The following is a 21,530-nucleotide window of genomic DNA, read 5'->3' on the forward strand; positions in this document are numbered from 1 at the left end:
CAGCCTTCCTGGAGAAACTCAGCAGTAGGTCACTTCAACAACACACAGAGTTTTCTGGTCTGTACAGACTTTATTTATCATCCAGCCAATCAGGCTGACTGGCAGTTCAAGGCAGTGGCGGAGTGAGACCTTTAGAGAGGGGGGGGGGGGGGGGAGACAACTTTAGAGGGTCATAAAGTAATAAAAGAAATGATTAAGTTCCTCTCTAACACTGCTGTGGTAACTGTGGTCACATTAGAACGACAAACGTAATAAATCATTTTAACATTTATAATCTGTATCACCAAGTGGAAATATAGTAGGAAGACCAGTTCTGGTTTCCACTCTGCTAGCGGTATTCTGGATCCTTGTGTGGCTAGCTCAGCCACACAAGTCAGCAATATCTCCCTCGCACTTCATTCATATATCTTCCTCGACAAAATCATACTGGTGGCAAGATATATTTCGACATATTTTCATGCTGTAGCTACTTTAAAACTAGCAGCCTTGCTAACTTCCTGTTTAAACTAATCTGGATTATGTAGTGCTAGCTTAGTCAGCACTAACATGGCTACTGAGCATCTTATAGACTGTTTTCAATATGAAAATTTTCATAACTGAAAAATAAACATGGCTACCCCACATCATCTTAAAACTAATCTAGTGCTAGCATATAACTAAATTAGCACTGCTACGTAGCTTCATGCTAATCTCAGCTACTTTAAAATTTGCTTCAAACTGGTGATACTGCTGACCCATGCAAGTCTTGGAAGATATTTCTGTCCTTTTCCAGTAACATGTCAATAACCTTAGGTGCCACCTGGAGTGTCCAATCAGACTTCAGAAGCAGGCAATGCTACCCTGGGCACCCTCGAACCCCACCGCTGTCTTTAGGTTGTTTATCTTTTTACTCTAGAACCTCAGCTCATTGCAGAAAAAGACAGGTTGCTCACCAGTGATCACTGGAAGCTTCCTGAACCAGTTTCACTCCTTCAGAATTAAGATTTATTTGTTTGTCGAATTTATTTTGAGTAATAGCTTCATTTATGGCTACAAGTGTTTGGCACATGCACACTTTTTCATTTTGCCCATGCTTATAATAAAATGAGAGCACTGAGACATCACCGGCTGAGCTGAACAGGCCTCTGCTGAGGTCTTCGTTCAAAACCAGGATTCTGAGTTCGTACAAGCCGTACAGATAATACTGAAAAACTGATGGTTTAGTTCGGCTCTTCATATCTGACAGTCTCCACATTACCCCTGCTGATGAACTTGATGCAATTACGGTAACAGCTTACAATTCGCGTTTGGCTCAGCTTGAAAGCCATGGACATGATCGCCATGCCAACAATGATGAAAAGTGAGATAAGCATGAAATACTTTGGGTGCTTTGGTATGATGTCACCAAAACCAATGGTGGTGAGTGTGATGAAGCAGAAGTAGTACGAGTCAAAGTCTGTAAATTCAGTTTCCCACAGAGGCAAAATCAACCCACCAAAGCAGATGTATGCAAATACAATGAAGAGAATAAGTAAAAAAGGCACGTTCAGTGTTTCCATTTCATCCCCTAAGCCGGTAAAGTCCCATATGGCATATCCTCTCGGTGGTGGTGGCAGGCGGTCCAGCTCTGGACAGGAAAGGGTTCTGAGTAGCGGGCTCTTCCTGAGTAAATTCTCCTTTTCAAGAAGCTTTTCAAAAATCTCTTTGTTGTTTTCCAGCTGCATGGACTTGTGTCGAACATCCGCCTGGCTGCTGATCACCTGCCGGATGTCCAGCGGTTCACGGATCACTATGTCTTGGCTAAAAACAAAGGTCCCATCCTCAAGAGTTCGATGGCTGGATTCGGACATGGCCTTCTCTGGAGCTTTCCATGGTGACCATTTGCGAGAGCAAAAATCTTGGAAAAGCTTGTAGATGCGAATGTAGGCTCTGGACATGAAAAAAGCCAGGAAGTCCCCCACATCAAGAATTACCAGGAGCATGAGAGGGATGCCCACCATAGCGTATAGGACACACACCACCTTACCAGGCAAGGTAACTGGATAGATCTCGCCATATCCTGCAACAGCAGAGAAAAAAAAAGACATTTTAACACAGTGAATAAAGTTCAACCACTTTTCGTTTTGCTAGTAAAGTACTCTGATTGTTAGGTTGGTATGACTTGTTCATTGTTAATTTTACAAGTTATACATGAAGTCCATGGGCTGCAGTTGTCTTGTTGGTCTTTTACGTAGACCAGTCCAAGACACAAGACACTCCAGAGAATCAGCACCTCCAATCTGAGACCATGGTTCTCAGCCGGAATAGGGTAGTTTGGCCTCTCCAGGTCGGGAGCCAAGTCCTGCCTCAAGATATAGGGGTTTAAATATCTCAGAGTCTTGTTCAGCAGTGAGGGAAGGATGGAGTGTGAGATTGACAGACGGATCTGTGCGGCGTCTGCAGTAATGAGGACTCTGCGCCGGTCTATTGTGGTGAAGAAGGAGCTGAGCCAGAAAGCAAAGCTCTCGATTTACCAGTTAATCTAAATTCCTACCCTCACCTATGGTCATGAGCTGTGGGTCGTGACCGATAGAACGAGATCTTGTATCAGTCATCAGATCTTTTACCCTTGATGTATATTTAGGTGATAGCAGGCTGACTTTGTGATTTAATGTGCAAGTCTGTTACTATTCTGGCCTAGTTGGTGGTTTGTAGGTGAATAGAATGAAGTTCTGTCGTAACCTTTAAACATTTCTCTTTTACTCCAAAGATGATTCAGCTTTGGTTTTGTTTCACTGAAATATAGGCACATCCAGTTATTATTTTACTCAATACATTTACCAAGAGCCTGAACAGGTCCTCAGTCTCCTAGTGACATTGTAATATAAATCTGTGTCGCCTGTGTAGCTATGGTAACTGATGTTGTTCTGTATGACCTGTGCCAGTGAGAGCATGTAGATGTTAACAGAAGAAGCACCAGGATGAAACCTTGGAGAACTCCACATGTAATTCTTGTCTGCTCAGATGTAAAGCTACCAATTGACACAGGGTACTTCCTGTTCTCAAAGTGTGTTTTGAACCAGTTTAGGACAGTGTTAGAGAGGCCCACCCAGTTCTCCAGTCATTGGAGTAATATATTGCGGTCAACTATCAAATGCAGCACTCAGGTCCAGTAAAACTAACCCATACATTATTCCATCGTCTGTATTTAAACATATGTTTGTAATAACTTTGATCAGAGTGGTCGCAGTGCTGTGTCGTTGTCTAAAACCTGACTGGCAGAGATCATAGCTGTTGTTTTGTGTTAAAAAGTCATTTAGCTGATGAAAAAAAAGTAGAAGATTTGAGAACCGCCTGTAGTTGTTGTAGTTGTTGGGTCTTGTCTAGATATTTACTTTTCAGCACAGGATTAAAACTGGGGTAGGTTATCTTGATCAGGGACACATTTTGTTTTACTGGGTGAAGTGGTTCCTCGGTCTGATAGTCTATACATTTTGTAATCATGACTATAGTTTGACCCCTCAGTTTACAGTAAATCTGTAAAACCTATGACCAGTCCAAATGTTCGTACCAAAATGGAGTTGTTCATTTCTCATAAAACTGCCTTGGATCACGCAAGAAAGAAAACCAGAGGGGAGGAGCCAAGACAGGGTGCCACTTTCAAATCTCTTCAAATCTCCAACATTACCTACCCCAGCTTTAATTACAGCTGTTTGCAGCGGTTCTGGGACGATGCCCAAAATATAGACAAGTTCAAAATCTGTAACATGTCTGACTCCCTGGATCTGTGCTGTTATTGGGATAAATCTGTGCCATGGAGTGGACACAGTATATTTCCTGAACTTGCTGTTTATGAACCAACTGCTTGACTAATATTCTGTCAGGGGTCTGGGTTCTCTAAAGTATTTTTTCAGGTTCCACCAGAGGGTGCAAGAGGAACCTTTTCTGGAGGGTGATGTTTTTCACCACAGGTGTGCAGGCCAGCACACCTGTGGAGAATTAGTGATCAACTACCCAGCAGTATATCTGGAGCTGCAGTCCTTTAGCTTTGTGGTAAAACCTAAGCCCTCCTGTGAATTCCTCTGGCCTTTAGCTTTAGTGAGAAACCTTAAGAATTCTTGTATTTTCCCAGAGAAACTACATCTCCTGAGCTCCCTGTGATTTCCTCCCAGCGGTCAATCATCTCCAGCAATAATTTCTTCCATAACCAACAACCTGGCATTTTCTTCACTGGCTATCCTCCGTATCTGATCATCTTGGTGCTGCCTGTCCGCCCTCCATTGAAAAGACCTTCACTGGCTCCCACTGCCAACACCAATCCTCTTGGATCCCCTGACACCACCCTAATTCACTGCAACTCCTAACAAGTAGGACAATCTTCACTTCCCCGGATATTTATTCCATCATTCCGTTACTCATACCTATCATTGCAGAGAACCCCGCCTTCAGGTCTTCCGGAACCATCCCCTTCATTCTCCAATAAAACTAATTCTTATTCTCCATATTGCTTGATCTTGCATGTGGGTCAAACATCTTCACATCATGACATATTATGAATTTTGTCTGTGAAGAATTTGGCAAACTTATTGGATGAGTTGTTACCTTGTTGTTAGCAAATTTGGCCTGAGCATTATGACATCTGTTCAGTAATTATGTCAGAAATACAGCTTTCTTGCATTGCTCAGTTAACAACTACGTGTGTGTGTATGTATGTATGTATGTATGTATATATATATATATATATATATATATATATATATATATATATATATATATTCATGATGGCTTATAGTTTAATCTAAGATAGGTCTCTAAATGATAAATGACACAATATCATACATCTGAGTCTATGATAAATGTAATTTAATTATAGATTTAATAGATCATAGAAATCAATAAGTAAAATAATCCTGGATTCAGTTTAGCAAGAAAATAACTTAACTAAATAATATTGTACTGTCGTTAGCTGAGTAGAATGTTTTATTCATAACCTTTTGGTTGTTCAGATGTCCTCTCCACTTTCTGTATATGATACTGCATATAACAAATAACCAGCTGTCATGTTGGATGGTACATTTGAGTGCTGCAAATGGGCCAGAACCAGTAAGAAACTGCAAAACACATAAAAGTATTTTTAAAAGGGAAGCAGAAATTGGGGTAATTTGCTTTCATCTTCCTGTACAGGTGGTTAAAAGTGGGGCAACACAATTTTGTATCAGCAGCAGACGGGTGATGGCCTGGCTGAATGATAGGAAGGGGGGCAAGTTGAGAGGTTACAATTAGATCAATGACCTTCAGAAGGTTACGTTTGCACAAAGCTGGCTCAACTTTAAGTTAACGGCTTCAACTAAAAAGAACAGGATACCTTGACGTGGTTACAAAGTTTTCGATTCAGGTCCAATTTTACGCTGAAATCTGTGATGATATATTTTTCATAAGGGCCTGGAGAGTAAAGTTTGATGCTGTGGATCCTTCCAGAGACGGTGACTTCAGTATTGCATGGTAAAGTTACCACTTCACCAATGATCTAATTTTTTTCAAAGCTGTTTTTGTGGCTCTTAATGTGTTGAACAACAGGAAGTCAATGCTGTGTCTTGCACTGCTAACCTACAAGTGCACTCACATCAACACAATCTGACTTCTACATCTCAGCTTGTCTCTTTGGAAACATCTTCCTCTATAATAGTTCCACATCACAACGATGACCTAAGTGCTGTCACTGTCAGCAATCCCTTGCCTTACCCAAAATGTTCAGTTCAGAACAAAACAGTTCAGAAAGAATCAGAAGTACATAAACCAGGTCCTAACCAGACCTACGGAAAAACTCTCCCAGTCCCAGCAATGCATAAAGCCACAAGACAGATCATTAAGCTTTGAAGTTTGGAAAAGTTTTGAAAAAGAACAAAACTGGAAGGAGACAAAAAGGGAAAACACAGAAAAGAGATTAAAAAAGAGAGAATAATAATAAAAAGATACAGTTAATAAGAGCCACTAAGTTTTAATTAGTCATTCAATCATTCATTATCCTAACTGCTTAGTCTGGTTGAGGGTTGCGGGGAAGCTGGAGTCTATCCCAGCAGTCTTTGGGCGAAAGGCAGGGCACACCCTGGACAGGTCGCCGGTCCATCACAGATCATTGTGGAAGTAAGTGCATTTCCATTACATCTAATTGCGCAAAAACTAAATATTGCAATAAAATAAAGCTAATGGAAACACCTACATTTAAATCTCAAATATCGCTAAAAACTTTGTACGGCCTCATGAGATGGTTTTTCATACGTTTCAACATAGAAACATATTGCAAAAGTGTAATGGAATGTGATGTGGGGAGTCATAAACAGGTCATTTCCAGTAAAGATGACACGGTGTGGATCAAACAGCAAATTTCAGAGTTTTAGAAAAGAAAATGGGGGAGAAAAGCTTAGAAAAATCATATTAAATTCTCTGCAGCGAGTAGAAAAATCTAAAAAAAAAAAAAAACACTACATGACTACCTTGCATAAGCCGCAATTTTTGTACAATATCGTCAACCGGCCGAGATTTTACGAGAATTTAGGCTTATGCGCTTAACACTGTTCAATGAAAACACCTGTAAATCGCAGTTGTTGTTTGTCAAAACTTAGAAATATCACTTTTATTTTGCAAAAAAAAATGAAATGAAAACGCAGCTTGTAATCCAGGTTCAGTTGCTTGAGTTTGAGTAAACTTGAATTTAATTTCATTATTGGGGTCTGATGTCAGTCACCAACAACACTGCTTTAATCAGGACATTTTCTCGCCGAAGTGTGCATGTTGTTGGCACGGTAACACAGTCATAAAAAGTATGTATGGTATGTCATGATATTAGATAAGACGATGATATATAAGTAAACAAATAAATACATAAAAAGGTAAATAAATACAAATAAATAAGAGAAGAAGACATTTTCAAATTATTATAATTATTATAATTGATTATCAACATATTAATGATAAATTGACTCATCTTGTCTGACAAATGGATAAACTGATAATCTTTTAAAAGAAAGTAAAAAATCTTAATAAAACGGAAAAACCTCGTTATTAAGGCAATGTAACATGGAATTGCACTGGAAGACAAATGCAAAGTACCTGGAGAAAGAAGTCATTTTTAAATGTTTGAGATAGATGGATATTTTAATTTATTCTCAGTTGTAAACAAGAACAACTTGTACAGACAAGTGCTACTTGATCATTCTGGCTCATGATGGACACATTAATAATAGAAACTCAAATTGACTCCATATCATCCTGGTGTTCAGTGCACTGATGGGAAGCTGGTGCTTCCACTCGCACCCATACAAAGCCATAAAAGTGTTTTTCAAGTCATCTCATTCATGTCTCCACAAACAACATCACATTGTTCATAAATAAAATCCAAATTCATGGAGGAAACAAAAATCCACCTACTTTAATTTGGGGCCAGTTTGTTTGCAAAACTGCATTTTGATGGTAGCAAGAACAAAAATAAATCTCATAAATGGCTTTGCATTCTTTAAATAGAAAAAAAATACATGTCCTTTGCATAAAATCTCTTAGTTTTTGTGAAGTTTTGAATTTTCTGCCAAATTCAAAGAACTCACATTAAAATTCTGAAATTTTTAAAGAAGAAAATCATTTGGGAATCTTTAGTTATATTCAATCAACACAGATGAAAATGAAAATAAATGAAAATCTAAACGGCACAAAGGGAAGGAAAAATTCTATTTCAATACAGAAATAAAGAAATTCTTAAATTTATTCAATTTTGAGCATAAAGTTCCCCAGATTTCTAATTGAGGAGTTGTTCGGTATCCACTGGATTAAAAACGTACAAGCAAATACAAATAATCTGAATTGTTTAGAATATCTTGCTTGTCCAACTTCAGATAACCAATAAGCAGAAACAACAACAAAAACAGGTGAATAATGTTTAGTTTCAATACATTCTCATAGTTTAGATCCTAATGACAAAACAAGAATGAATACATATTTTAGTACCAGTTAATATGTACAAAAGATTTAATTGTGAGGTGATAAATAGTGAACATGTTCAGGGTGTTATCTCCTATTATATGCGGGAAAAATAAGCTTTACTTTGTTTTATTGTAATTTATTCAGACATAGTAACAGACACAATATTCAGGACAATAGGAATCCATTCTCTAAGCTCTGGACGACACCATGAAGGTGAAGATCAACTTTATTGACTGTAATCTTTTTAATTGTCCTCGTGTACGTTAGTTATTCTGTTTTCAGTTTTTTTTTTTTTTTAAACCCACACAATGTGGCACTTTGGTCAACATTGTTGTCTTTAAAGTTGTATTAAATAAAGTTGTATTGTATTGTATTGTATTATTATTGTGGAGCAATTCTTCATTCACGTTGTTTTATTTTATGAAATGATGCATTTACAGGTTAAAGCTAAAAGGTTTGTCTAGTTTCACTAGTATGGTTAATCCACAAAACAAGAACGACAAAGAAACCAAACTTCTTCTGTGTGTATATAAATGGTTGAGACTGTAGCAGCGTTCCCATTACATTTTTTTTTTTGCTATATAAAAGCGATATTTGTAAGTTTCATCAAACAATTGCGATTTGCATTGAACAGTGTTCAGTGCATAAGCCTCAGTTTTTGTAAATTCTTGTCCGGCTGACGAGATTTTACGAGAAGTGCGGCTTATGCAAGGTAGCCATGTAACATTATGGAATCATTACAGGTGGTAGCTGGGTACCTCATGCTTTTTCATGCACAGGAGGCAATAAATGTTTAAATCCATCAACTAGTCCTGTCTTGCTTGGCTTATTGAAGTGCTCTGCCCAGATAAATAGTGTGTTAGGATGAAAATACAGTAGTGAAATAGAAACTCTAAAGGCAAACATGGCTGAGAAAATGCAGGAAGGATTTCCCGACCCGGCTCGGTTTATTTGCTCCTCCTGCTGAAAAGCCGAGAAAGAGAAAATAGTTGATGGAAAAGCTGCGAACTAGAAAAGCACTCTGAGAGCGCAAACCTCCGCCAAGGTGTTAAAAAATAAATCCTGTATCCAAATGGTGATCCTGATCACCACCAAAATGAAATCAGTTCTTCTTTTTCACATTTCCAATAACCCCTGCAAGTTTCAACAAAATACGTCCATAACTTGAGTTATCTTGAGCATAAACAGATAAACGCCAGTAAAAACATAACATTCTTGGTGTAAGTAAGAAAAAAGCCTTGGATCACGCAAGGAGCAAAACCAAAGGGGGAGGAGCCAAGACAAGGTGCTACATTCACATCTTGCTAGCTCCCCAACATTACCTACCCCAACTTTAAACCCCTTTTCTTTCTTTTTTGTTTTTTTTTAAAAAGTCAAAATCAACTTTAGAGTTAGAAATCTGGTGGAGAACAGTGGCTATGTGAACATCTTAGACAGCACCAGTGAGGATGTGCTTCGAACCTCATCCACCCCCAGTCTCCGGTACTGAGGTCTGTAAGAATAATCGTCACGTTATGACAGGTGTAACGTGTAAGTAATACAAAAATAGACATATGTGGTATCCACAGAAAGTCCAGACTCTTAGCTAAAAGGTCATGAAACTCATTATTATAACTAGGGCAATAATAGATTGTGACGAAAATAATAATCATGATTATTTTGATGAATATTGTAATCACGATTATTAATCATGATCATTTATTGTGTCCGGAAAAACATGTATTTTTAATGCACCACTTGTAAACAACCTACCTGGCAACATTTTTCATCCAGCGCAGGCAACACTACTTTTGGAAAAATAATTACATGAAGGGATCTCATATGTCTTATCCAGTGTTTTGTTGCTGCTGTATTTTCCATTCTCGACATGACTTGCTCTCATCAGTCTAAAACTTGTTACATCCTCCACGAGAAGCTTCGTCTGAAGCCGGGAGGGATCAATGCGGGCGTCGATGTCTGCTTTTTGTGCAATGAAGCTGCTTATTTCATATTTAAAGAGCAACTTCGTCCGCGGCAGGATGGGTTGTGTACGCGGCAGGGTTTGTGTATTTTAATGCCACATGTTGTAAAAATGTTGGTATTTTTTACCACCTTGATCAGCTGTTTAATCAAAACAATCCGTTTTACCTTCAACAGGAAAAATGTGGAAGCAGTGTCTTACAGCTTCATGCTCTCCCAAGACCACCCAGGCCATGGTGATGGCCTGGGTGGTCTTGGTTGGGGGTAGCCCTTTGTGTAGAGGCTCCCTGAGAATACCGTTTCCTTATCTGGTGCACATCTGGTGCAAATGCACCTGGCCATTCATTCATCTTCTTTTAACTGTTACAGGGCAAATAGGGCATGGGTGAGGGTGGTTGTGGGTGGGTGAAAGGGGATGTGTATGTGTGTTAGTGTTTTATCTATTTTGATGTAAATTGTTTTATAATGTAAAGCACTTTGTATTGTTTTTAAGCACGAAAAGTGCTATACAAATAAAGTTTGATTTGATTTGATTTGATTATAACCACGCCCACCTCAAATGTCCAACCAATCCAAGGATACGTAACTGGCTGCTGGTAAAAGGTGTGCACTCGGTATTTAGGCAGCTTAATGAAGCCTTAACCACGTGTTCGCCCCTTGGTGATTGGCAGACTACTGGTTGAGAACCTGAGTGATCAGAGACGCATGCAGCAGAGCTCGCATTTTGAATGTAAATATCGTTGACGATCAGGTTTATTTAATTGTGGCCACCAAAATCGTGATCATGATCAAAATCCGATTAATTGTTCAGCCCTAATTATAACCACCAAACAGTCTGGACAATAAGCAATTAAAACTCCAAAGTCCCCAGAAATACGTAAACAAACATAATGGACTTGTGACTTGTGTCCACCCAGCGTTATGGAAACAAACAAAAACCACATCGACTGAAAGCACACATCCCACAGATTCCACCATACCAGTTTCATCTCGCTATGACCAAGATTCACTCAACCAGAGTCAAACGAAGAATAAATTTATGCTTCACGTTTGAAAAAGATCATTGCGTATTCCGTCTTACCTTTGCTGTTTTTGTCCAAAACGTTAATTCAACGTAAAACTGTATTTAGTAAAGCAACTACGTTTCCCATTTAGCTTTGGATGTAGTTACCATTTTCTGGCCGGTAAGATCAGTTTTATTGGACGACGACGACAGGTGCCAGTCATTCTGCATCACAAACATTTCCGACTTTGCAGTTGCTGATTGGTCATATTGAAGTAAAATTCATGACATCACTGTGATGCTACCCTATCACACAATTAGAATGAGGGATTGGTCATACCGATCGGCCAATAACAGCCAAAGTTATATCCTGGCGTAAAACTAACACAGAACTATACAACCTGTGCATGCACATGCAGAGCACATTACGCACACACCCACTGCACACGGTATTGTGGTTGTCAGTGTCGCGGCGTCTGCTTTTTTTTTTTTTTTTTTTTACTTTATTTAACTAAAAAAAGCTAAACAAAAACAACACAATGGGACTCCAGAAAACATGCTGCACGTTAGAAACAGTCCTGGAAATGATTTATAAGACACGTGGATCGAGTTGTGTGTGCACGATTCCACACCGAGGCCTCCTGCAAGGGAAACTGGGATGCTGAATATGAACGGAATATGGCTGAATAAATATGTTCTGTTAGTCATCACACAAAATGTTTACTACAAACTTTATTTTGTTCTTCTGTAAATAGTGTTTTATAGTAAACATGTTTCTCACCATAAGTCAAACATCATTGTTCTTTATGGTTTTATTTAAATAGGGCTATAAATAATTAAGCTATTCCTTAAAAAAATATTCAGAAACCAACGTTTTCAGGCCCGCAAATGAAGTTGGATCATTTCTGCCTTTCAATACCTAAATAAATCCCAATTTTCACACATGATGCTAAACCGAACTGAAAAACGCCCGGCCACCTTTTTACTAAAATCCCTGTAACTTTGTTGTGCTTTGCTTCAGCTGCATGAAACTTTGCACAGGCACTGTCCACATGTTGAGGCATGGTGTTCTGTTTTTTTTTTTTTTTTTTTATTAAAGTAGCACATTTTAAAGCTTTTATATACTTTGAAATGCAAAAAAATATTTAGGCGAGGAAAAAAATATGAAAATTTTCTCATGTTCCATCATCAATTACTTTAAAATAGGAGCATCATCTGTGGTCATGATTTCACTCCAGCTAAAATCCCACAAGTGTTAGTTTTAATTTGATACCAAGAGGGTTTGTGTATAATCACAGAGAAATATGCAATAGTATTTGCGTATGTCATTTCTAAAGCCAAAACCTTCAAAAGACCCTTGGGCTGGGAGAGGCTAAACCCCTAACAGCGTTCTCCTCTCAGTCTGCCTCGTCTTGTAAGAGTTGTGAGCTTCCTGTTGCTGCTAATCCATTAGCCATTACCTGACATACTTTTAACCACTTATCGTAACTGGAGCGTAAGAAACTCAGTAATGTGTCTTCACAAGAATCTCACACATCAACTGGTGAGAAAACTGAGAAAAGAGAAATGCAAGTTGTTTAATCAGCGTGATGATGCTTGATGTTTTATACACAAACCGCAATGAAAAGCTACTAAGCTTCCACCTTCACCATCTCCTCATGTCATTCTTTTACACAGATGTGGGGTTGAACAGTTTGTAGCTTCCCTACCAGGATGAGCCACTCCTTCCCTTTGAGCAGCGCTAACATGGCAAAAGATGCTTAAATGCAGATCCACCGCGTTCATCTGAGCACTTCAAAACCAACAAGGCTGTGAACAGGGTCAACGCCCCGTTCACGGAAAAATAACACCCTGAATAGGGCGTCGGTGTGTAAGGACAAAATGCAGAATTCACACTCAAAATTTAGAACAGAGATTCTCACATTACACTGAGAAAATGGACCAATTCTCTTTCTCTAAACATCAGAAGCTTTCTAGGTTTATGTTTGTTTTCATAAAAATTCCAGCTGTTTTCTTTGTCCAGCCAAATACCAGGTTTCATTTCCCCAAAATCTATTTATGAATCTCCTTAAATTTGTTCTGAGGATATTTTTAATCTTTTAAAAACGGCAACAGAAGTGGTCTGCTTGTGCTCACACTCTTATCTTTGCATATAGTGGTGTAATTTCTGAGTATCCTGAAGTATTTAACATTTCATCATTCGTAGAGCTTAAGATACAAAATTATTAAAGTATTTGGGCAAGAATAGCTTTCAAAAATGTTGAAATTATGCCATAAATATAAAGTACACAAATATCTGAATCTTAAACACACACATTTTTCCCATTTTACTAAATAAGCACACAAAACATGGTGATCAAAACAGTCAATAGGATAAAAAAAAAAAAAAATCATTCCTTTACACAAGCTATTGCAACAATCTATTCCAGTTTTTGAGATGCAATCCTTTTTAGAAGCAAAGCAGAAAGGCGTTTTGATTTATTGATTTAACTGCTATACGAAGCCACTGAAATATACAATACATGTGTATTTTTTACTGTGGTGTCATTTGATGGGAGTATTTTTATATTTCTCCCTAGAATGTGTATAATATAAATAAAAAGATTATGGAACATTGAAAGTCTGAATTAATACAAATTCAGTCTTTTTCATGAAACTGAACTAAATGAATAGACATTGATGCAAAACACTCATAAATGAAGAAACATGTAGAATGAAAGCCAAGCTGTCTTATCAGGCAACTTATTACAGCTGAGAGAGGGTCATTATCTTGGACTTTTCCCAACCATGTTGGAATGTCGCCCGATGCTACCCCGCTATGGGGATTTAACTTTACACTGGCCCCTGACAAGGAGCTCTGAGAACAGCAAGCTGAAATGTAAGCGAGGAGTTTAGCAATTAAATGCTAACCTTCCCAATCATACTGTGTGCAAACGTCCAGTCTCTCAAAAATAAAATAAAGTACATGCCTCATGTGTTGACTAGTGTTGACTAATCATATAATATAGTTTTTAGTTAGTTAATTTAGCATGAGGTTGCTTTGATTATGTGGCGAATGATAATAAACACAAGAAAGATGGGTACTTCCATTAACAAAAAGTCTCTTTTTATCAACTTTGCTGGTGAAAGGCGGGTTTATAAAAAGTAAACAAGAATGTCCTGTAATATAAACCCATCTGACAGGAGCAGTGCTCAGTCAGTATAGACATAAACCCATAAATATATAAATCTCTGTCCATTCTCTTAAGAACACGGAAATGTTTTTTTAGATAAAAAATAAATAACAATATCAATATATATTACTTTACTTTAAACTGAGGTCAGGCACATTAGGAGCAGTAAAACAGTAAATAAAACAAAGAGCATTTTAGTGAAGTACATTCAGTGGTCAACTTCACAGTTTTGCAAGAGAACTTTACAATTACAACAGTCTGAAATCTGATGGTTTTAATGACATATATATCTGAAAATAAAGCATTCAGGGTTCTCCAAACAAACTAAATGAAATGAGCGGCCTCATATCGCAGATCAGCATCTCCAAGACTGACTCTGTGAGGGCGGTCGCCTGTTGCAGGGTCTGCTTCCTCTGCAGAAAGGGTCCATGGTGGATCTCTTCTTCAGACTGCATGCTTTTAATTTAAAATACTTCAGTCAGACATACATTTTATTTTTGATGCCTCAGTCTGCTAGTTAGCGTAGAAGGTAATCTTACCGAGGCGAGTCAGACTCCGTTTCATTTTAATGCCCGACGTGCTTCTTCTTTAAATGCTCATGCTTCACTGATGTGCTGCCATGATGAGCAAGTTCTGCTTTGCAAACTTGCAGGAGATCTTTTTGTTTCCCTTGTCCAGGCTTCAATGTTCCCAAACTTGAGATGTTTGGGTACGCGTTGTTGTTGTGGACGCCACCATTTTTGTGTACGTTACCGCCCAGCAGAGACGGTACTGTGCGTGCGACTCGGCAGAGATTATGATGAAGTGAGAAAAACACATCTGGCAAAAATAGTCGACAATGGAATTCATTGTTGACTATCCCCAAAGTCGATTTTTGTCAACAACGTTGACGGATTGTGGCAGCCTTAAAGAACGCCAATGTGTCTGGATGGTTGCTTTATCCACAAAAGGCAAATAAAGACCTTGAACTTGAACCACTGATTCCACATGTGTATCTTCATCTTCATCTTCGTGCCGCTTATCCGGGGCCACATGTGTTTATAAAATAGCTATCAAAACTTATCTAACCTACAATAATATAAACTAAGCTAAAAACTACTAATGTGCTACAGAAAACAAGCCTGCTGAAGAACGAGCGGTGAGCTACATTGAGACCATAGACTGTATATTGAAAGATGGGGGGAGCCTCCATGACGTCACCCGTAGGTTTCTGAAGAGCTGAATTGAAGCTCGGTGGGCGGTTCCTACCGTCACCATCGCAGGGGCATGCGTGTCGTCTCACCCGGAAAATACAAATATGGGCAAAGAGGTGGAGCTGAGAGGGCAGCTGTGAGCGTCATGGTGGATGATTGACATCAAGCGAACTCCGAGCTTTCTGTAGCTAAGAGCTAACCGAGCTAACCTGGCGATAACAGGAACTAACCAGCTAACGGAGGTACGGCCTAAAGCTAAGTCATGTTGGTAACCGGATAAAAACTGCGGTTCTACGTTCCTCTTACTTGAAGCCAGAGATTGGTACCTGTCAATCAAAGGGACACGCCTCTAAATATGCTGAGATTAAATTACTTTTAAATGGGCGAGTTAGAAAAAAAAATTTACTCCCCCCACAGTTGTCATGAAGGTAAACCTGACCTCTTAAACCGAAAATGGAATTTTGAACCAGGCTGTAAACATGTTTATTTCTGCCTTTTTAACATGGGAGTCTATGGGGATTTGCTCTGTTTTGCAGCCCCTAGTGGATGAAGGGGGAACTGCAGTTTATGCACTTCCACATAGGCTTCACTTTTTACTGCCGAAGGCTCCGTCCATCTTTCATATACGGTCCATGACTGAAACTACTAACGATAAGAACGACAAAAAAAAAAAAACCAATGGTAAAACCGTCTAAAATACAAAAAAAACAACAGTCTAAATATTCTATCTGTCAGTCTCTGATAATCACTGCAGCTACTCTGCTGAATGTTTGTACTCTCCCACGACTTCATGGCATCACCATGTTTATACACCACATGTAGCATAACTTTATTATGTCGTCAGCACGTAGCAATGACACAGTTTGAAAGCCAGGATTTTTAGCTTTCAGCTAATAAAAATACAGTTCCAGGTGTTAATAGATTTTATTTTAGAGTTTAAACGTGATATGCTAATTGGGAACTTCTGGTGGCTGCTCCTTGCCGTTCCAATTTTAAAAGGTTAAGAAGTGTTTAAAGAAAAGTTTTTATCAGACTCATAAATATGTTTGTAGACTGGAAAGTTCTTAGATTTCCTCTTAGACTGATAAACTGAAGAATATCTTCAGAAGGTGCAACTGACACTAATTTGCAGGTAAATCCCCATAAAAGGTCATGAGCGTGAAGGACCACAAAGGTGAGATAAACGAGGAAATCAAACATAATGACAAAAAATGAATAAAAGAGTAAAAAATTATAATAAATTTGAACACTTACACCTGATTTCCTCATTTTCAAAGTGATATCTGGGTTATAAAAGATCCCATGGTGAGATTCAGATCAAATAAAAGCTGAACAGCAGTCTGCAGTCTGGTCCCATAAACCTATCAAGACCAACATCCTAGTGGTTTTGTGGTAAGAAAGTTTCATCGTGGAATAAACGTTCACTTCTCTTAATGTACTGAACCTTGTAAAGATTGCGGCAGCAGGACATTATCTTTACTTCCACACACATACAGCATATTTTAGGATGCACTGATGATGGAGAGAGTGGATCTGATGAATATAGCTCTGTTAATAACCACCATGTCAGTGATGTTATTAACCAGAGGTGGTGGGGAAAATACCCAATTTCATTATGAAACTATCCATCCAAGCATTCATTTTTTTGACTGTCGGTTCCAGTTAAGAGCCGCATTGAAGCTGGAGTCTATCCTAGCGACCACTGGGCAAGAGGCAGGTAAACTCTGGACAGCTCGCCAGTCCATCACAGTGCTAACACAAAGAGACAATCAACCATTCACACTCGCGCCTACGGGCAATTTAGAGTAACCAGTTAACCTAACACACATGTATTTGGATGGTGGGAGGAGCCAGAGTACCCGGAGAGAACCCACGCATACACGAGGAGAACATGCAAACTCAACACAGAAAGACTTCCTTTCTACCATCAACAGCCAAGGCTCGAACCAGCTGGGAGAACTGTGATATTGTTGTCTAAATGTTATCTTTAATACACACACATACATAAGACATATATATACACACACACACATACATACATATATATACACACACACACACACACACATATATATATATATATATATATATATATATATATGTGTATATATATATATATATATGTATATATATATATATATATATATATGTATATGTATGTATATGTATGTATATATATGTGTATATATATATGTATATGTATATATATATGTATATATATATATGTATATATATGTATATGTATATATATATATATATATATATATATATATATATATATATGGTTATATGTATACTGTATCTTTAATATAGATAGATATGCATAGCTATCTAGATATAAATATATATATAAGCTATATAGCTTATATATCTAAGCTATATACAGTGCAGAGGTTACCATGGGAACCACCCTGATGAGGGCTGGCAGGAATCCACCCCACAACCAGGGCTGCAGTGCAGGACCCTGAGTGGGATGATCGCCATGGCAACAACCTTACTGACTGAATAGGCATAGCTCCCGATGCGAAGGATCCCCATGAGGAGAACACTGGAGTAAAACCAAGATAAAAATGAACAAAACAACAATAAGAACAATATAAATAAACAATTAGAAGGACAGAAAAGACAACAGGAAGTAAAACAAGCACTGCTTCGATCATCTCTGAACACACAACACATCCAGCCTGGAAGCAGATGGTCTCCAGCAGCAGAAGACCACAGCGGGTTCCCTCCTGTCAGTAAGAACAGGAAACTGAGGCTACAATTCACAGACTCACCAGAACTGGACGATACCTGCAGCTGCAAAAGTTAAAGAGAAAGGATGAAATTATGGTGGCGCGCATAATCGCAGCTCCTCTCTGTTACTGGTTGTTATATGTTTGTTTTGTTACGCAAATCCTATCTACAGTCGCACAAACCTCCTAAAAATTGGGTTATGGAGGAAACATCCTGTAAACGGTGCTTTTGTCTGACCTCACAACATACCTCTGGATATAGTGAAAACACCAGGCTCTCCATGGATCGTCATTCCAGCTGGCAGGAAAAGGAAGCGGAAGGAGAGCAAACAGAAACGCGGCTGCAGGGCAGGCATCGTAGTACGGATGAAAAATCAACCTCATAAATTGCCACTTTCTGGTTTTAGTGTCTCAATAGCTAGATCTATTGTCAACAAAATGGATGAGTTGAAGTTGCAGATTGCATCAAACAGGCTCGTCCAGGACTGTTGCCTTCTGCTGCTTACGGAAACATGGCTTCACTCATCCGTTCCAGACACGGTGATTCAGCTGGAGGGTCGCACAGCTTACCGGCATGACAGAGACCATGACTCTTGTAAGAGCAAAGGAGGGGGTTTGTGTACCTTTGTTAATAACAGCTGGTGCACTAATACTCGGACCATTGATGGAAATTGCTTCCCAGACCCGCAGGAAATGACCATCAAATGTAGACCAAAGTACCTTCCAAGAGAGTTTACTGTTGTTATTGTGACAGCTGTGTACCCCGCCAATGCAAATGCTAACCTAGCTGTTAGCCACCTGTATAATGCCATCAGCGTTAAACAGGACACCTACCCGGAGGCTGTTCTTGTTATAGCAGGAGATTTGAACCATCCAGACTTAAAGACAGTGCTCCAGAAGTTCTACCAACATGTAAAATGTGCCACCAGAGGAGGAAAAGCACTGGATAAAGTCTACACAAATGTTAAGCAAGGTTACTAGGCTATACAGCTACTTCACCTTGGCCCATCTGACCATTTGACCCCTCTCATGACACCAGTAAGGAAAAAATCCCCTCTTAGGAACCGTACAGGGAGGAGGTGGACAGGCTGTCAACATGGTGCTCCACAAACAACCCCATCTTTCACATCTCTAAGACAAAAGAGCTGGTGATTGATTTCAGGTGAGAGAAACCGAAACCAAAACTGGGTGGAGGTGGAAAGGGTCTCTGCTTTCAGGTTCCTGGGCACACAGATCAAGGAGGACCTGTCCTGGAAAACCAACACCACATCACTGCTGAAAAAAGCCCAGCAGCAACTTTACTTTCTCAGATTCCTCAGAAAAACTGCTGGCGTCCTTTTACCGCTGCAGCATTGAGGCGGTGCTGAGACACGGCATCTCGCTGTGGTTTTCCAGCTGCAGAGAGGAAGGCACTGCAGAGGGTCGTTACCACCGCCCAAAAGCTGATCGGCTGCGCTCTTCCGCATATAGACAGACAGACAGAGCCCAGAGTATCCTCAGAGACCCCTCTCACCCTGGTCAACTTTTGGAACTGTTGCCCTCAGGTCGACGCTTCCGGATGGTTAAAGCAAGAACAAACAGGCTGAAAAACTGTTTTTATCCCAGAGTTGTTGCATTTGAGCAAAAAATTTTAGCTGCAGTTTCAGAGCCTGAGAAACATTCATTCATTCTCCAGCCCGCTTAGTCCGATCAGGGTCGCGAGGAAGCTGGAGCCTATCCCAGCAGCTGCCAGTGAAACAATGTAGCTTTTTCATATATTTTTAACATTATCTTATCTTATCATTGGTGCTTGTTTTTTATAGTATTGTTTCTGTGTTTTGTTTATTTATGTGGTTTTAAATGTTTATTTAATCTTTTTAACTGAAGAGCTGTCTGTGTGACTTTCGGCACACTTGTGCAATGACAATAAAGTTTATTGATTGATTGAAGAGAAAGATGTCAGAAATGTTCCTGTTTCCATGTTTACGCCGTTTTCCTCCACAGTTATCGGCTGAATGCAGAAACAACGTCCCAAAGAACCGCTCGCTGGAGGCAGCAAGACAGCGTGGTGTGTCCCACATCCTCACCAGAGGACCAGGACCTCACTAAAAACCACCGCGCTGCATCTGGACCAAAACCTCTGGATCCGTTTTACTTCAGCTCTGTGAATCCTGGACTGGATGGATCCTCCCCAGAACCTGGACCCCAACAGGTCTGAGGAGGGATGGATCCTCCCCAGAACCTGGACCCCAACAAGTCTGAGGAGGGATGGATCCTCCCCAGAACCTGGACCCCAACAAGTCTGAGGAGGGATGGATCCTCCCCAGAACCTGGACCCCAACAGGTCTGTAGAGGGATGGATCCTCCCCAGAACCTGGACCCCAACAAGTCTGAGGAGGGATGGATCCTCCCCAGAACCTGGACCCCAACAGGTCTGAGGAGGGATGGATCCTACCCAGAACCTGGACCCCAACAAGTCTGAGGAGGGATGGATCCTCCCCAGAACCTGGACCCCAACAAGTCTGAGGAGGGATGGATCCTCCCCAGAACCTGGACCCCAACAGGTCTGTAGAGGGATGGATCCTCCCCAGAACCTGGACCCCAACAAGTCTGAGGAGGGATGGATCCTCCCCAGAACCTGGACCCCAACAGGTCTGAGGAGGGATGGATCCTCCCCAGAACCTGGAGCCCAACAGGTCTGAGGAGGGATGGATCCTACCCAGAACCTGGACCCCAACAGGTCTGACGGAGGGATGGATCCTCCCCAGAACCTGGACCCCAACAGGTCTGAGGAGGGATGGATCCTCCCCAGAACCTGGACCCCAACAGGTCTGTAGAGGGATGGATCCTCCCCAGAACCTGGACCCCAACAGGTCTGACGGAGGGATAGATCCTCCCCAGAACCTGGACCCCAACAGGTCTGAGGAGGGATGGATCCTCCCCAGAACCTGGACCCCAACAGGTCTGAGGAGGGATGGATCCTACCCAGAACCTGGACCCCAACAGGTCTGACGGAGGGATGGATCCTCCCCAGAACCTGGACCCCAACAGGTCTGAGGAGGGATGGATCCTCCCCAGAACCTGGACCCCAACAGGTCTGAGGAGGGATGGATCCTCCCCAGAACCTGGACCCCAACAGGTCTGTAGAGGGATGGATCCTCCCCAGAACCTGGACCCCAACAGGTCTGACGGAGGGATGGATCCTCCCCAGAACCTGGACCCCAACAGGTCTGACGGAGGGATAGATCCTCCCCAGAACCTGGACCCCAACAGGTCTGAGGAGGGATGGATCCTCCCCAGAACCTGGACCCCAACAGGTCTGAGGAGGGATGGATCCTCCCCAGAACCTGGATCCCAACAGGTCTGAGGAGGGATGGATCCTCCCCAGAACCTGGAGCCCAACAGGTCTGAGGAGGGATGGATCCTACCCAGAACCTGGACCCCAACAGGTCTGACGGAGGGATGGATCCTCCCCAGAACCTGGACCCCAACAGGTCTGAGGAGGGATGGATCCTCCCCAGAACCTGGACCCCAACAGGTCTGTAGAGGGATGGAT

At 40.6% G+C, this 21,530-nt stretch overlaps 1 protein-coding gene across 1 annotated transcript in view; it reads right to left on the bottom strand.

The window, feature by feature from the left end:
* Positions 1-1,199: 1,199 nt before the first annotated feature.
* The window catches only part of kcnk18 (potassium channel, subfamily K, member 18), a gene marked incomplete at both ends in the record, with an annotated part of 32,807 nt that continues 12,476 nt past the window's right edge, over positions 1,200-21,530 (bottom strand). Inside the window, one exon of the mRNA XM_079248700.1 lies at positions 1,200-2,038. Coding sequence (XP_079104826.1) covers positions 1,200-2,038 — 839 coding nt within the window. The remainder of the gene's footprint in view (positions 2,039-21,530) is intronic.

The sequence above is a fragment of the Telmatherina bonti genome (genome assembly GCF_933228915.1).
Source record: "Telmatherina bonti genome assembly, chromosome: 11".
Classification (NCBI taxonomy): domain Eukaryota; kingdom Metazoa; phylum Chordata; class Actinopteri; order Atheriniformes; family Telmatherinidae; genus Telmatherina; species Telmatherina bonti.